The 18,075-nt window shown below is 45.3% G+C and overlaps 2 protein-coding genes and 3 non-coding genes across 6 annotated transcripts; 1 reads left to right on the top strand and 4 right to left on the bottom strand.

The window, feature by feature from the left end:
• Nucleotides 1-747: 747 nt before the first annotated feature.
• On the top strand, nt 748-17,338 carry LOC124327457 (endocuticle structural glycoprotein SgAbd-8-like). Of its 2 annotated transcripts, none has more exons than XM_046786388.1 (3): nt 748-786; nt 16,546-16,793; nt 16,893-17,338. In XM_046786388.1, exons 1-3 carry the CDS (start codon nt 778-780, stop codon nt 17,230-17,232), a joined length of 597 nt encoding a protein of 198 aa, XP_046642344.1. In that variant the 5' UTR covers nt 748-777; the 3' UTR covers nt 17,233-17,338. The 2 variants fall into 2 exon arrangements, with proteins under 2 accessions (XP_046642344.1, XP_046642343.1); XM_046786387.1 differs by lacking the exon at nt 748-786 and adding an exon at nt 16,381-16,430.
• LOC124327460 lies at nt 6,316-6,943 on the bottom strand. Its single transcript, XM_046786393.1, has 2 exons — nt 6,621-6,943; nt 6,316-6,553 (listed from the first exon to the last, which is right to left on the bottom strand). The coding sequence occupies exons 1-2, from the start codon at nt 6,795-6,797 to the stop codon at nt 6,416-6,418; spliced, it is 315 nt and encodes a 104-aa protein (XP_046642349.1). The 5' UTR covers nt 6,798-6,943; the 3' UTR covers nt 6,316-6,415.
• On the bottom strand, nt 15,086-15,214 carry Trnat-cgu. Its single transcript has 2 exons — nt 15,179-15,214; nt 15,086-15,121 (listed from the first exon to the last, which is right to left on the bottom strand). It is a non-coding gene; the product is annotated as a tRNA-Thr (tRNA).
• Nucleotides 15,466-15,581, bottom strand: Trnat-cgu. The gene is made up of 2 exons: nt 15,546-15,581; nt 15,466-15,501 (listed from the first exon to the last, which is right to left on the bottom strand). It is a non-coding gene; the product is annotated as a tRNA-Thr (tRNA).
• Trnat-cgu lies at nt 15,753-15,860 on the bottom strand. The gene is made up of 2 exons: nt 15,825-15,860; nt 15,753-15,788 (listed from the first exon to the last, which is right to left on the bottom strand). It is a non-coding gene; the product is annotated as a tRNA-Thr (tRNA).
• Nucleotides 17,339-18,075: the final 737 nt, after the last annotated feature.

Raw genomic sequence — 18,075 nt, 5'->3', positions numbered from 1 at the left:
GAATCGTCAGCAGCCAACTTACCCCATAGGTAAGGAAGTTGACAGACTTTTTTTCTTGCAGTTTTTTTCGATTTCACAATTTCGTGTAAATGAACATTGTAAACAAATACGAACAATTCCTAGAGAATTGAAATCTGAATCGGATTCATTCATTCATTTTACCAGTAGTGTACTCAAACAATTCAGGAAAAATACACCTGCCAACAAGCCCCCCTCTCCCCTACACCAGATTAGCGATTGCATTCGCTAATAAAAAAGTTCCTTAAACAGATCAGCTCGATTAGGTAATCAAAACATCTATTAACAGATGTTGATCAGCTAACTTAGCTAACCACGAAATCGCTGTGAAAAACCACGCTATGAAAAACCAAAATTATCTTGCGCTGCCAGTCTGCTACTCACTTCTTTAGCAAACAGGGATAACATATTTGTTTTTGATAAACCTTCCCCAATAACTTCAAATTTCAAGAGATCAAGTAGATCCCTAGCAAAATATGATTCCTTCTAAAAAGACAAATGTTTCCTCAATTCAATTAGAGAGAGAACTGACGGAAAGAGAATGGTTTCATTTGCACCTGACACCAAAGTAAAATGCAAAAGTAAAATCAAAACTTCGTTCCGTTCGTGACCCAAGAAGGAACCAAATTCGAACACACCCAGACCCCTCACTAAACGAATAATTTTTGTCCCTTCACCCGTTCCCGTTCACTCGACAATAAAAGCCCCAATAGGGAAGATGAAACGTATCAGTTGTTCTACAAATCAACCGAATTCAACATGAAGCTGGTAAGGAGACGACACGCAAGGCATTTAATCAGTCAACAGTCGTCGAATTCATTTGTGCTTTAATTGCCTCAGACTTGGGACTAAACTATGTGAAATATTATTTTCTAGTTTCTAACCACCGCTGTCTTAAAAGTCGCTGCCGCTGCCCCTTCCAGCTACAAGCCGGAATACAAAGCCCCAGCTTACGCTGCCCCAAGCTACTCTGCTCCGGCTTACGCTGCTCCGGCCTACGCCAAGGATAACAAATACGCCGGCATTACCGTCACCAGCCAATCTGATGAGCGCAATCTCGACGGCAGCAGCCAGTGGAGGTAATAAAAATCATCAAAATGTTAATTCTACTTTATTTCCTAGTTATAACCTTGATGGATTCAATCGGTTAATCATTTCTTGATATTGATGATCAATTTGTGCAGCTACGCTACGCCCAGTCTGAGTACACGACCCACGAGGAATCGCAGGTGCAAAAGAAGCTCCAAGGCGTCGCCTACGACTCTTACGGCAAAGCAACTTACGAGGATGTGATGGGAAACACCAACAAGGGATCTTCTTACTGGGTTTCCCCCGAAGGCGAGAAATTCACTTAGACCTGGGTCGCTGATGGACAGGGATTCAAACCCAAGGGCGACCACTTGCCCGTCGCTCCCGTCCACGTCTACGAACTCCCCGTCGCTCCCGTCCATGAATACGAACTCCCAGTTGCTCCCGCTCTCCCCTACAAACGCACCGGACTCGGTTATTCCGGAACCAGTTATTATTAAATTAAGAAATTATATTAGACCAATGAATGATTGAATGATGTCATATTTGATGTTTTCTTTGCGATAATGTTGAGTGTGATTGTATAAATAAATACAAATTAGGCTATCTATAATTAACCAAGTTCTATTTTTACGAATTCATCCGAGAATTTATAGTGATAAGCTAATATTCTCCAAATAGTAGACTAGTGGTAAAGAATTTATACAAGGGACAAAAAAAAATATTCTTCAGTTCTTCCGATTTTTTCTAATATGAAAAGGAAATTAACATTCAATAGCCTATATTATAAAAATAGTTTCGGTATTTTCCGATATTTTCGGAAATTTTTCTGAAGTTCTTCGGCTATAACTGAAATCGATTGGCCCCGATAAGAATCCTGCCTCTGCTGATGCAATCCGCCCATTTTTTAAATATTCGACCAAACAGATTTATTATTCCACCACCACCCAGGAAGAGGCCCCACGTGCTGGATGACTCTGGAAAAAAGATTATGCTCTATCTGTGCGAAAATTTCAGCGAGTGTACAACATACAATAAATGGTGACTTGAAAAAAAAGAAGAGCGTGAAACTCAACAGGAAAGACTTATTCACCAAAGGTTCTATATACGTGTTCTTCTGGAATCTTTCTTATCGACCAATCGCAATCGACGAAGGACGTTTTAAAATTATTATTTTGGGAGTAACATGCGCGTTCTTAGATAAATAAATTTTGGAATCCCATAATTGTATCATAAAGTCTTGCGATGAGTGATATCAAAATGTTGTTTTGAAATTGCGCTCAAGGGCGTTGTCTGACAAAGCTGCGGGGAAATGCTTGCGCATATATAGGTGAATTGGCTTTGAGCGACTTTGAGTTTGTTACGAATCACTTATAACCAAAAGAAGAAACACGAAAGAATGAAAACGAATAACCGGAAACCGGCCGCTCTCTCTTATTACTGGAATCTGATTGTGTACCATATAGGAGGACCTAATCTATTCCAGACATATTTCAGTTGTTAAACTCGTTCAACAAACAACATGAACACTCAGGTAGCCAATAAACAGGAATTCTTCATGGATATTTCGCAACGCATATTGGAACTTGATCTGCTTGAAATAATGTTTGCCATATTAAACCCAAATAAAAATAAGAAATTTCCGAGGATATTTCTTTTTCATGTTTAGACTGTTTACACTCACTCCTACTTCATAAAATGTTATTTGACTAAAAGATACTGTCCCGCGGAGGCCGGAACGTCCACAACATTATAATAGGGTGCAGGGTGCTGTAAACATTTATAGTCTCTGACTTCCATTTGCTGGACTTATTTCTTCCAGTGACCTTTAAAGGGGTTGGACAAATAGTAATGGCTGAAAATTACAGTATGACACATTAAACTACTTGTCGCTGTTTCAAATGTTTGAAAAATGTAGTTGGGTCATCAACTGAGTACTAATTGATCTGCCACACTATTAATGAATTTATTTGTATTTGTAAATATTTTGAAGCTTGATCATCTGCTGTGGAGTGTAAACGCATTTTATTTGTCGCCTGGTGTTCCATTAATCGCCATTAAAGTGATTTTGTAATTTTTGTAAGAGACATACAGTGGGTACCGAAAGTATCCGTACGGCTGAGAGGATCAGTAGGGAAAACGCGTTTTTCAAAACGCTCCCAAAAATAGAATTCTCGGTGGAATTGAATAAAATTTTTTTCAAAGGTTAATATTAAGGCGGCCCCTCGATTCCCCATCACCAGTGTTGCCATATCAAAAAATATTTACCCTTTCTCTTTCTCCCTCTTCCGTTCAAGGGAAGAAAGAGATTTTGGGATATGGCAACACTGGTGATGGGGAATCGAGGGGAAGAAAACGGAAAACTTATAATTCGTGTTTTCATTTTTGATTTCATTACTATAAATGAAACTTAAAAAATGTGATCTTATGACCACAGATAGAGCTAATGCAGCTCTTTTTTTTAAGAAATTTCCCACCCTATAATATTACGTAGTTACTGAATAACAGGCCTCCAAAGTAAGCCCATTCCCTACTGGGCCTCTCGGCCGTACGGATACTTACGCAACGCGATAAAAACCACCTATCGCGTTGTTGAAAAATTCCCCCGAAAAATCACATGATACCCCGCCTTAATATTAACCTTTGAAAAAAATTTTATTGAATTCCACCGAGAATTCTATTTTTGGGAGCGTTTTGAAAAACGCGTTTTCCCTACTGATCCTCTCAGCCGTACGGATACTTTCGGTACCCACTGTAACTGTGACTGATGATGCAAGGCAACGCAGATTTGAAATGAAATTACATTCTTTATTAGTTCAAATTTCACTGCTATAATTGGTTGGTGTAATTGGTGTTTGCTAATCAACATCCACCAATATTGTTGTTCCTAGTACTATACAATAACACTGCGTTTCTGTTAAACAGTTGTCCATGTGCAGCAAAGCGTCGAACCCGTCGAACCATTGGAACTACCGGCAAGGGATTCGATAGTCAGCGTGTTGTCCGTCGACGTGTACAGCACTGTGCCCACAGTGGGTGATCCGGTGATGATGAGGGTTGTTCGCTTGTTCCGCTGTTGCTGTAAAACTGCCCAAATAATTGTGTTTATCAAAGAAATTGTGCTGCAGCATTATTTGTATCACAATTCACCGTGGTGTACGTGCCAGCCTGCGTATATATTAGACGGTCGTACAACTCATTTGAATTTTGCTCCCAACGGCTACCGTGATGGCTAGACACTGTGCCGTTTGTGCCCCGGGAGTTCGGATGGTTTTGCACGATCCAGTCGTTGCAGTCGTCGTGGTGGAGCACGCGACTGCCAGACAGAATAAACCAGATATTATAATCTCTCATTGTAGTTTTCGGCGGCGTAGTAGTTGTCGGCGTTGTTGTTGTCGTCGGAGTAGTAGTTGTTGAAGTTGTAGTTGTTGTTGGGGTTATTGTTGTGTTTGATGTTGAAGTTTTGTTGACTTTGTGGTATCCTCCTGCACGACCAAAAGTGGCGAAATGATTGAAATGAGACTCAATTTCCCGAAGGCCAAGCCAACGGACCTCAGAATCATGCAGACTCGCTATCCAAATTATCTTCTTTCGATGTTCAAATTCTCCGTCTGAAAACAATGAAATGAATCAACCAGCATTCCAAGAATTAATATATAGCGACTATTATGTACAGTGTACTAAATTTAAAGTCTCATTCAATCAACAATTTGTACCTATATCATTACAGTTCAGGTTATTATTCTCATGATGATTTAAATTCATTTCGTCGTCTGAAGGTGTTTCGGTGTAGGCTATATTTGATTTCATAACGATCGTTGGATAATATTTCCAATGCTTTATTGCGAAACTTATCGAGGTATTGAATTTGTTTGCTGACAAAATTATGGTTATAACAGCACTGCTGCTGGAGGCGTCGTTTTCCCATCGCTCGTGATTTATTCGTCACTGAGTGCTGGACATTCACAGCTAGAGATGAAGCTTGTAGCAGACCGGGGAACAGAATTTTGATTTAAATGAACAATTTGAGATAGTTGGAAATAAAAGCAAACACGTCAGTTGAAAATTGTAAGCGCGCATAATATAAAGTTAAGTTTAAGTAGGTTAATATCAATTTTAAATTATCGAGAAAGTAGCCGATTGAATAACACTATTCATTATATTGATGAACTTCTGCATTTTGTTGAAGCGGGAGACGAATTACGAGGGTTTATCACCAAGAAATCTGTCGTAAACTTTATTGGTTCTTAACTGGCGATACTCATTCACGAACTGATATTCTCGTATGGTCGCCTCACCGAACGATTTTTGCTCCCTATACTTGCTCATAACGAAGCTAATATAAGGAAGAATATCTGTGTCATATAGGCACCAGAGCGTATAGGCTAATCTTTATTATACGAACACGTATATTATTTACTGCAACTGTCTATGGCCTGATTAATCTTTTTTTTTTAGTATTTTCTTTTTGTCACTAACGGTTACTATATATGTGGAGTAGACGCGCAACGTTGTTATATTTGTAAGCTGCTTAAATATTTGTGCTAATTAAGCTGCATCAGCTGTTATAGCATTATTAAATATACAAAATATACTCTTTACAGTACAAAAGGATAGATTTTTTTGTAAAATGACTTTTATGTTAGAAACAGAAAGAAACGGCTCACTGAATTTGGCTTACATGCTATACTTAATCGAAGTAGAATTCAAACATTCCAATTCCACAGTTCTATCCGGGTGCAGATGACGAAAGTGTAATTTATTCATAAGAAAACTATCGTGATAAGGTGAAATTGCTATACCCTTCGTTTTAACTTTTACTGCAATTCTTATTCAGGTCTTGGTTTACATACGAGGAAATGGTTATGGGAATGAACGTCTATTTTTCTTTACAATTTCCTGAAACAAAAAAATAGAAATGGTGTCTAAAAAAGGGGCAAAATTTAGTCACGGGCATAGGGATGCCTTTTTTACGGTAAGACAGCAGTTTGTATTTTGATTAGTAAGATAAAACTGGTTTGATTTTTACGCCATATACAATATATTTTTCCACAGTAATGCAATGCCCACAAGGACTTTTAGATTTAAGCGAATATCTTCGAAAGAAAAATGAACTAAATTTAATCGAGCTAATTTAATTGAAAATAAATTGTGAATAACAGCACCTCCTTACAAGTGGTAACCTTCGTTGTTAACCTGGTAACCTCCTTAAGACAGAACTGACTGCTTCGCATAGGTTTGTTAAAAGCACAAATGTATTTTATATGTTTAGCAAATTGATTGTGTCAAGTAGATATAGTAAGGTCAATTATTCAGGCGAATTAAATAATGTAAAATTAAGAGTAAGAACTGTGCGCGATCACTGCAGTCAAACTACACGCATACGCTTCAGTTGGAACGGTACTGCAAATCCATCGACAACCGCCTCTTTATCGTTTTCTGTTGGCGAGTAAGGCGCACCAGCAGCAACAGCTTGTCCAGCTCCGACGTATTGCATCACCCAAGTCTGCGCCATAAAAAACAAAATGATAATATCATGCCAATATGAAATCTTGGATAGTGCCAAATTTTACCCCATCAGACATCTGCGGAGCACCGGCGTATTGGACGAACTGCGGGCCAGCAGCTCCGTATCCAGCGGGGTAAACGGCATATTGTTGGGGTGCAACGCCCTGGCCAGCAACAACAGCAGGGACCTGAACAGGAGCTGCGTAAGCGGCAGCCACGTTAGCTGAAGCGGGAGCGTACATGGCTTATGACGCAACTGGAGGAGGTTGAAGATACATCGAGCTGGAATAGTCGACGGCCATTGGCTGTTGGCGTCCATCCGTTACAGTTCCATCAGAAGATGTCAGTGCAGGAGATATGGGCAGAAGTCGGTCGGCAACTGCTGAGGCCGAGTTGGTTCGGCGGATGCTGTTTAGCCTTTTTGTTAATTTTAATGGCGCCACTTGTCTACCACTGTTTAGCCCTATTTCCCCCTTTCCCCTGTCAATCTAAGTCATCTTCTTTGTGATCTCGTCCTTTCCAATTTTTCTGAACTGAAGTGACTCTTGCCCTGACAGATAATTACTTGTATTCGCGTTTTGAATATTGTGACCAAATTGTTCTGACGTGCAGTCTCAGACGTCGTCGACACATGCAATTTGTGACAAGGTGGCAATTCTCACACCTCCTCCTTTAGGTTGTGTGTGTGTTGTGCCCTATATGTGCATGAGTGTGTCCAGGACGGACCACTCTTATTTCCATTTTCCCATCGAAGACTGGTCCCCAGGATTGATGATGATGGATGCCTGATTATGTGTCGATGTTCTGATTCTGACAGTGACTTGAAGTTACACGACAGACATTGATTGCTTTAAATACAGTCCACTTCTACTTGTCCGACCTCGAGTTATCATCTGGTCCTTCGAGCCGGAGCTACCGGCATCGTTCTGAATCACGCTGTTCAGCATTTGATTCGACTTCGACTGGCGTTGTAGCAGACCTGCCCACGCCTTCAGCATTTGATTCGACTTCGACTGGCGTTGTAGCAGACCTGCCCACGCCTTCAGCATTTGATTCGACTTCGACTGGCGTTGTAGCAGACCTGCCCACGCCTCTTCAGCATCTGATTCGACTTCGACTGGCGTTGTAGCAGACCTGCCCACGCCTTCCAGCATTTGATTTTGATTGGCCTGCCGTTATAACCGACTGGCCACGCTGATCAGCGTTGAATTGACCTGCGCTGTGGCGCCTTGACAAAGATTGTCTGCCGTTAAGCAGACCCGACCAAGCCAACGAGAACCAAGTTGGAAGGAACTGACTAGTTCCAGCTAAGAAGATCCTTGCCCGTCAAGCAGAGCCGACTACTCGACGAGAACCAAGTTGGGGAGTTCAGCTATAGACCGACGGTGTTCCAGGATCCTAATTTTACCCTCATTTGAACTGACTAAGAGCCTGCCGTTAAGCAGGCAACCCAGGAGACGAAGATTCTCCATCGACGAGCAGAGCTGCCATCCACTACGTTGCTGTTAGCTCTGATCCTTCGCTGTCTTCTAGCCCTTCTCATCATGGCGGAGGATATTGCAGCATTCACCATCGACCAATGCAGGGCCCGCCAGAAGGTACTGCGCTTTAAGATAACCGGATGCTGCACCCGTATGCGGAAGGTTATAACCAACAAGCTTTCACGCCGTGAAGCCACGCGCCTCCTGGATGAGGCTCGCACTCTCCTTGGTGATTCCGGCCCGATTAATGACCGTTTATTGGAGCTGTTGGAGGAGGCTGAAGGAGAGCAACAACAAGAAGCCTTCCTGCGTTACGGAGGAGATGTTGACGGAGTGGCGGACGAGGTGGCTGCTTATATCTCTAGCCGAGAGGGGGATTCAGCTTCCGTCCCTGGATGGGATCCTACAGATCCGGAAGTAATCGCAGCCCGACAACGAGCCCAAGACGCCACGAAGGTTTACGAGGAGGCCGCCAAAGCAGCCGAAGAAGCATTGAAGGAGATGGAGGCAGCAAAGCAGTCCGTTCAGGACCTAGGGGAGGAGAAGGACTTAAATGGAGATCGAGAGGACGATTTTAAGTCGATTATCTCCGTACCCCCGTACAAACCGGTAGCACGAGTTCATGCTCCGGATGAATGGATCACCAACTATTGCAGTGGAAGAGAGAAGCCCTTCGTTTATTCCGGTGATCATCGCCATACATCGGTTCGAGTTGATTTGGAGGTTTACTCTGGGCGCGCTCTGGATTGGTTTGAGTGGATCGACCTCTTTCACTCACTCGTACACCAGACCGGCAAGGCACCTGGAGAGAAGCTGGCGATTTTGAAGAGGAACGTACGGGGAGAGACGGCCGATTTAGTTTACGGATTAGGTGGAGGTGAGCTGGCCTACAAGGAGTCTCTCCGACGTTTGAAAGAGACATGTGGCAGCCGTGCAGTTATCCGTGCAGCACACCTTCAAGCCTTGGATCGAGTCGAGCCTCCGACGCCCGCTACCTTCCGTAGATTTGCCGAAAAGGTGAGGACTCACCTCTTCAATCTCACCTGGATCGGGGAGACCGGCCATGCTGATTTGATCGAGCGGCTCACGCAGAAACTTCAGCCCCAGGATCGGTTGCACTGGAATGACGGCCAGCGTGGAGGATTGGAGCGGCGCACCATGAACGAGTTCGGCCACTGGCTATGTACGCGAGCGGCTGCCTACCAGAATGCATACTCCATTGCCGCCGAACAGCACCAGAAAAGCAACAATCCAGCTCGGCCACCCCAGACGGGAAACAACCCGCATCATCAGAAGAGGCATTCACGGGCCCACCAGGCCTCCACCAATCACCGAGCCGGACCGGCTCGAGGGGCTCCTGCCCCTACGCCTCGTGAGGGAACGACACCAGCATCCAAGCCTCCATATTGTTTTAAATGTGAGGGTGAGCATCGGTTGGCTGATTGCCAATTCTTCAAGAATATGCCCGTTGCTGGACGAATGACCTTCATCATGGTGCGTGGCCTGTGTTACTGTTGCTTCGGCGTACGACATGGAGCTGGCAACTGTAGCTTCAAGAAAGAATGCGGCAAGGACGGATGCAAGACGTTCCACCACCCTCTGATCCACACTGACCGGGGACTTCCGGAGAGAACGGGCACCTCACATTCGGCCAGAGCAACGTCCGGTACCATCGCCTTTGGTGTGATCCGCCTCGACGCTATGAATGCTGACGGGGAGCTGGTGCCCATCAATGTCATGTTGGACGCCGGGAGCAACACAACTTTCATCCGTGAGGGATTAGTTCGTTCGCTACGGATTTCAGGCGAGCGACAGACACTTCGGATCCAGGGAGTAGCTGATGCGGCTTCAACGCATCCGAATTCAGAAGAATTGTTTCTCCAGCTGAAAACGGCCTTCGGTGACATGGTGACCCTTAGGGGTTCGACCTTAAAGACCGTGACACAGCCAGTTCCCGTGTACAATTGGGAGCAGCTTCGCCACCGTTGGACCCACCTTAACGACTTGCCGCCGCTACGCAGTTCCGGCGGAAGAATCGACGTCCTGATTGGTTTGAACCATACAACGCTCATCACACCGACAGATTATCGACTTGGAGCCGACGACGAGCCAGCAGCTATCAAGACCAGGCTTGGATGGACAATCCTTGGTGTGCTGGGATCTGGATCGACGACGGAGGCCCTCTGCCACCGTGCCTTTGCCTCATCAGACGTACACATCACAGCGGAGCTGGTTGAACAACTACGACGGTTCTGCGACACCGAATCATTCGGTACCGAGTATCAGGGTGCCGGAATGTCCACCGAAGATCGACGGGCAGTCGCGAAGCTGGACGCTGAGACCAAGAAGCTGGATGTGGGTTACCAGGCCCCAATTCTCTGGAAGGATGAAGAGCCTCCATTGCTGCCCGACAACCGGAGTGTAGCTGATTCCCGTATTCGTCCGCTTTTGAACAAATTTACAAGAGATCCAGCCTATGAGAAACACTATCGAGAGTCGATGGCCAAGAACTTTGCCGAGGGTTATGCAAGGCGCCTGTCTCCCAGAGAGGTCGAGGAGCGGCCAACTCGATATTGGCTACCCCATTTTGCGGTGCCCAAGGTTGCTGGCCGTCCTGAGCTGCGGTTGGTGTTTGACGCAGCTGCGAAGTACCGCGGGAGGAGCCTTAATGATTACGTCACACCTGGTCCAGCACTTCAAAATCCGCTCCCAGCGGTAATTCTGCACTTCCGGGAAGGAGAGGTGGCGTGGTCGGCAGACATAGGAGCCATGTTCAGCCGGATCCGACTAGACGACATGGATCGACGCTACCTTCGATTCCTCTGGCCGGAAGAGGACGGAACATTGACAACGTGTGAGATGACCCGGGTGACCTTTGGTGTCTCATGTTCGCCCTATACGGCTATCCGAACGACCTGGAGAGCAGCAGACGACGCCGCCGTAGACCAGGGTGAGGCAGCAGCCGCCATCCGGAGGTACCTCTACGTGGACGATTACCTGGATTCCAGCAAGACCACTGACGAGGCGCTGCGCCGGGCGACAGCAGTCAACAAGGCTCTGAGCAGTGGCGATTTCCATCTGAATCATTGGGTGAGCAACGACGCACGCCTGCTGGAGCAGCTCTCGCTACCAGATCCAAAGGAGAGTGGCGTCAACACGGTCAACCTTGGCGCTGACGACGCCGAGATGGTCCTGGGCGTCACCTGGAGGCCAGCCACTGATGTTTTGGGGTTTCGTGTCCGGTTGGCAGAGATCAACTACACCCGGGCCGGGCTCCTTTCGTAGGTTGCCGGATTATTCGATCCCCTTGGCGCCGCTGCTCCAATCACCGTTAAGGCCAAGATACGACTACGCCACCTTGGCGTGAAAGGCCTGAAGTGGGAGGATGCGGTGACGGGACCAGACCGTGAGTGGTGGGAGAACTATTTCGATACCATGCAGCAGCTAAAGACGGTGGAATTTGCCCGCTGCCTCTTTCCGGATGAAGACCAAATCGTCCGTACCGAACTGGACACGTTCGTGGACGCCTCTGAGGAGGCCTGCGCCGCCGTATGTTTTATCCGTAATGTCTACAGTGACCAGAGAGTGATCGTGCGCTTCGTCAAGGCAGTGACAAAGTTGGCTCCGCTGAAAACAGTGTCCGTGTGCAAGTTGGAGCTGAACGCTGGACTTCTTGGAGCGCGTTTGGCCCGTTTTGTGGAATCTTCATTGACCCGGAAGATCGCAGCGCGTCGTTTCTGGACCGATAGCAGTACGGTGCGCAACTGGGTTCGAGCGTTATCTGGTGACTACCAGGTCTACGTGAGCAATCGTATCGGTGAAATCCAGACCCTATCGGACCCTTCAAAGTGGCGTTTCGTCCCGGGAGTCCTAAACCCAGCGGATGCGGCGACCCGCTCTCAACTGGATGACCGGGCAATCCCAGCGTGGTGGTTGGACGGACCACCCTTCTTGTATCAAGAGGAGACGGCCTGGCCGCAAGACCTCCCCTGGACCTTGGAGAAGGCGGAGATGCGTGGGGCCCGCGCCCATGTGAGTGATGTCGTGTCGGAGAAGATAGTGCCATTCGACTGGAAGACGGTGAAGATAGCTGCCAGCGACGTGCCTACTCTCATCAGATTAGAGAATGACTATCTCGATCTCGTCCGACGGTGCCAGAGGGAGACCTATCCCGAGGAGATAAGCAGACTGGAGCGTGGAAAAGTGATTCGCCCTACATCACCCTTGCAGCCCTTGACCCCCTTTTTGGATGCTGACAAGGTGTTGCGGCTTGGAGGCCGTCTCAGCAGAGCGAATTTACCGTACGAGGTCCTCCATCCGCCGATTCTGAATGGCCGACATCTGTTAGCGCGAGCAATCATCCGCGCCTTTCATGAGCAGCTTCATCATTCCGGAACCGACATGGTGCTTGCCCAGGTGCGACAACATTTCTGGATCACAGCAGGAAGAGAGGCGGTCAAGAGAGCTCGCAACGAGTGTCTGGCGTGTCGGCGTTTCCGACCAAAAGCAGCGCTACAGATGATGGCGGACGTTCACAGGGCCCGGCTAGGTGCTCACCAGCCTCCGTTCACCTACACCTCCGTCGACTATTTCGGCCCCATTGACATCGCCTATCACAGAGGGACGGCCAAGCGATGGGGCGCCCTGTTTACGTGTTTAGTGACGCGTGCCGTGTACGTCGACGTGGCGATCTCTCTATCAGCCAACGATTTCTTGCTGGTTTTGCGCCGCTTCGTTTCTATCTACCGCAAGCCAGCTGAGATGTTCTCCGACAACGGAACTAATTTGAGCGGGGCGGAGCGACTATTACGTGAAGAGCTGGAGAGACTAAAGGAGAGTTCGGCGTTGGAGACGGAGCTCAAAGCTCTCGGGATTCGATGGTGGTTCCAGCCAGCCCAGACACCCCACTTTGGTGGAGCTCACGAATCACTGGTGCGTTCGGTCAAGCGAGCGCTCTACCCAGTGCTGGACAAGGAGTTGAACGGACAGCGTAATCCGAGCGAGGAGATTCTTCGGACGCTCCTGTTTGAGGTGTCAGGACTGCTCAATTCCCGCCCTCTGACTTATGTCAGCTCAGATGTTGACGAAATTCGGCCCTTGACGCCGAACGATTTTTTGAATCGCGCGCCAATTGCGGATCTACCGGCGGGTGATTTCTCTCGTGCCTTACCACGGGACCACTACCGGTACGTTCAACGGATGGCGGACCGCTTCTGGGAGCTGTGGCATGGAGCATTCCTGCAGTCCATGACCTCGCGACGCACATGGACAAGACCAGCCCGGAACTTAGCGGTTGGCGATTTCGTGCTCGACGATTGGAAGGATGCACCGCGAGGACGCTGGCGGACCGGAAGAGTTGTGAGAACGTATCCGGGAAAGGATGAACTAGTTCGAGCGGTAGACGTCGAGTTTTCTACAGGGATATTGCGCCGTGGAGCTAATCAACTCGCCTTATTGGAACCAAGCTCACTCGCTCCGGAAGCCGGATCCAGTTCGGGGGAGAATGGTTCGGCGGATGCTGTTTAGCCTTTTTGTTAATTTTAATGGCGCCACTTGTCTACCACTGTTTAGCCCTATTTCCCCCTTTCCCCTGTCAATCTAAGTCATCTTCTTTGTGATCTCGTCCTTTCCAATTTTTCTGAACTGAAGTGACTCTTGCCCTGACAGATAATTACTTGTATTCGCGTTTTGAATATTGTGACCAAATTGTTCTGACGTGCAGTCTCAGACGTCGTCGACACATGCAATTTGTGACAAGGTGGCAATTCTCACACCTCCTCCTTTAGGTTGTGTGTGTGTTGTGCCCTATATGTGCATGAGTGTGTCCAGGACGGACCACTCTTATTTCCATTTTCCCATCGAAGACTGGTCCCCAGGATTGATGATGATGGATGCCTGATTATGTGTCGATGTTCTGATTCTGACAGTGACTTGAAGTTACACGACAGACATTGATTGCTTTAAATACAGTCCACTTCTACTTGTCCGACCTCGAGTTATCACGAGTCGTCAGACGCGTACATCGGAACGTAGACCTTCTTGGCTACCAGAATCACTTTTCGTGAATTCGGTGCTGACCTCACTGTTGTCGCTGCGTCAGATTTGCCGGACTTGAGATTGAGGAACCACGCCTCCGAAACGACGACAAACAAGTTCAACAATGACAGGCTCACAATTACAGACTAATATAAGACTAAATAAAATAATTCACAGATTAACATAACTATATAAAAATTCATTTTATACCTTCATTTTCAATAGAGTTGGAAGAGACAAAGTGTGCCGTGGAAGTTAAAATGGGATCTGCGTACCAACTGTCAAGTCACTTCGAGCTTTTATCTCGTCTCATCGAATCTATAAATCACCTCGAGCTATTGGCGCCAATGAACTTTTCAAGGTAACATTCTGTCTCGTTTTAATGGAGGTGGAGACCAATAACTAAAATCAAATTCAGAGTCACTTTAAACAGATTAAAAAGCGGCGCGCACATTTGAACGGTCTGTAACGGCTATCGTGGTACGGTATACAGCCCTCCAGCCCATATTTGGACTGGGAAAATATAATGGCCATCAAGTTCTGCATGAAGTACATCATCCATTCTGCCATTTTTCTTTATAATTATATGCATCATTGAATTTAAAGAATTAAATTTATCTCGGGAAGGAACAAAACCTCTTAATGTGTATTTGCGCTTGCATTTACGTTCACGTCATCCAAAATATAATTAAGAAACGAAAACGTTATTACAAGAAGAGATTCCGTTTCCATCTATGAAATTATAGTAACTTTCTCTTTGAAAAAATAATAAATCCATTTGGATTTTATCTTTCCGGAGAGAAGGGATTTTCATAAAACAATGTTTCTTTATCAGAATATCAAAGAAAAATAATTCCAACTCAGCTTCTCTGGGTTGATAAGATGAAATTGGAACTTGTGCAAACAGACAGTCTCATCAGCCTCCGCAGAGAAAATCTAAAAAAATTTCCATTTGTTTGATCACGGTGTACGCTATTTTATCAAAATATTTCCATTCATAGAACATCAAAGTTTGCCTCCTGAGAGGATTGAACTCTCGCCCTTTGGTTTTCTTTCTATATTTGTTCTTCTTTTTCTTCTTCTTTTTTCTTCATATTTGTTATACGTACGAGACCAACGCTCTACCACTGAGCTAAGGAGGCACAAACGCCAAATAGGCTATTTTTTAAATGGTAATGTTTGTCTGGAAGCGTGACTTGGAAAAGATTTTAGATCACTGGAAGCTCATCCGCGTTGCGAAAATTTAGATAATTAAAGTGTTATCTGCGATTCACACGGATGAATTTATTACGTTTAGATACTTACTCAGTATTCTTAAATTTACCGCCATTCCGCTATTCATCAATGAAGTAGAGGTTTTAATAAATTATTGTATTGTTCATAGTGTCATTACTGCCTCCTGAGAGGATTGATCTCTCGACCTTTGGTTTGCTATCTTGCACTTAAGTTGTACTTTAATATTTTATAATTTTATACGAGACCAACGCTCTACCACTGAGCTAAGGAGGCACATATTTAAAAAGTTATTATAGTGTTTATTTTGTTTTATTAAAGCGTAAAGTGGAAAGCATTAAAGATTACTGGAAGCTTCCATTCCTTGCAAAATTTACATTAGAAGTTGCACTATGTCCAATTCAGTCGAGTGTTTCTCGACACGCATTTATAATTTTCATGTGTTTCTGCCTCCTGAGAGGATTGAACTCCCGGCCTTTGGTTGGCTACATTCAATTAATAATCATTTCTTAACTGACGTACGAGACCAACGCTCTACCACTGAGCTAAAGAGGCATGCAACAAAGTAATGGAATATTTCCATGCTATTTCTGAAAGAAACAATAAGTTGCTCATAATCAATCTTTAGGAAATATGAAACGAGAGAAATAAAAACTAAAAGAATTCCATTTCACTTAACAACTTTATCATGCCAAACCGAGAGACCGATGCTGGCTCTTAGTCATGTTTCCGACTTAACGCAACTTACGACACACCAAGATTCGAAAATCTTCCGCAGCCATTAGTCTTCAAACTTCAAAGGGATTAAATAGCTCTCCTGAAAAATAAGATTCTTTCTTGGACAAAAAATGTTACCTCAATTCAATTAGAGGACTGCGAAAGTGCATTAGTTTGCACCTGACACCAAAATACAATGAAAAAGTAATATTTGCAAGACTTAATTTGTTCCGTTCGTGACCCAATTGGAAAAGAAGAAACCACATATTCGAACACACCCAGACCCCTCCCAAACGGATCATTGTTTCTCCCTTCACCCGTTCCCGTTCACCAGACTATAAAAGCCCCGATAGGGAAGATGAAAAGTATCAGTTGTTCTACACATCAACCGAATTCAACATGAAGCTGGTAAGGAGACGACACAATCACACCAATGGCATTTAATCAGTCAACAGCCGTCGAATTCATTTGTGCTTTAATTTCCTCAGACTTGGACTAAACTAAGTGAAATATTATTTTCTAGTTTGTTATCGCCGCTGTCTTGGCCGTCGCTGCCGCTGCCCCTTCCAGCTACAAGCCGGAATACAAAGCCCCAGCCTACGCTGCCCCCGCCTACGTTGCCCCAAGCTACGCTGCCCCAAGCTACTCTGCTCCGGCTTACGCTGCTCCAGCCTACGCTGCCCCGGCCTACGCCAAGGATAACAAATACGCCGGCATCACCGTCACCAGCCAATCTGATGAGCGCAATCTTGACGGCAGCAGCCAGTGGAGGTAAAAATCAACGAAATACTATTTCTACATTATTTAATTAATAATCGATCTGGATTCAATCGGTTAATCATTTCTTTTAACGTATATTAATTTGTGCAGTTACGCCCAGTCTGACTACACGACCCGCGAGGAATCGCAGGTGCAGAAGAAGCTCCAAGGCGTCGCCTACGACTCTTACGGCAAAGCAACTTACGAGGATGTGATGGGTAACACCAACAAGGGATCTTCTTACTGGGTTTCCCCCGAAGGCGAGAAATTCACTTTGACCTGGGTCGCTGATGAGCAGGGATTCAAACCCAAGGGCGACCACTTGCCCGTCGCTCCCGTCCACGTCTACGAACTCCCCGTCGCTCCCGTCCATGAATACGAACTCCCAGTTGCTCCCGCTCTCCCCTACAAACGCACCGGACTCGGTTATTCCGGCAACAGTTATTATTAAGTTATTAAATTATTAGACCAATGAATGATTGAATGATGTCATATTTGATGTTTTCTTTGCGATAATGTTGAGTGTGATTGTATAAATAAAAATAATTTACCTTTAATTAACCGAGTGAAAAATTTACTTTTCTCTTAGCCTATACTTATCCGAGAACGTTGTGGTAATCACCAACTTCTTAAATAGTCAATTTTAAGCTTTTATTTAAGGATCACACGATTCGATATCTATATTTTTCCGTATTTTTCAACTCTATATTTTTTCGTATTTACTTAATACGAAATATTTCATTTCTTGGAGTAGTTTCGTATTTTCCCGAATAGCTTTGACTATAACTGAGCATAAATTTGCTAGCGCTGAAAAGACGCAATCTGACGCAGTCTTCAGTTTCAAAAGTTAAATGCTTTAGGGGGGCATTAGTTACGGGGGGCATTTATTTTTGGGGGGCAACAGTCGGGGGGCAATTGGAGCAAAGCCAGGGGGGCATTTGTCGAAGGGGGCGATCGTCCACATGCCCTCCCAGTTACCCGTATGTATGACTATGAACAATTCTCAAATTTCTTCCCCAAACTTGAAAAACTGCAAGTATTAGTCTTATGTTATTCTAAAATTGACGATTCTTGTTTAAAAATCATAGGGACTTGGTTTAAAAACTTGAGGTAGGCTATATACTTGGCTATATACAATATTTTTCCTTATTTTTCGATTTTTCCAATGAATAATTGTGTTTTCCAAAATAGGATATTGGTTGTAAATGAATGTGATAAGTTGACGGATACTGGCCTTGAATGGTTAGTTCCGAAAACAGCCGAGCTGACCAAGACCCTCCAGGAATTGTTGGTG

The sequence above is a fragment of the Daphnia pulicaria genome, chromosome 2, assembly GCF_021234035.1.
Source record: "Daphnia pulicaria isolate SC F1-1A chromosome 2, SC_F0-13Bv2, whole genome shotgun sequence".
Taxonomy (NCBI): domain Eukaryota; kingdom Metazoa; phylum Arthropoda; class Branchiopoda; order Diplostraca; family Daphniidae; genus Daphnia; species Daphnia pulicaria.
The sequence above is the reverse complement of the archived record's forward strand: the minus strand, read 5'-3'. Positions and strand labels throughout refer to the sequence as shown.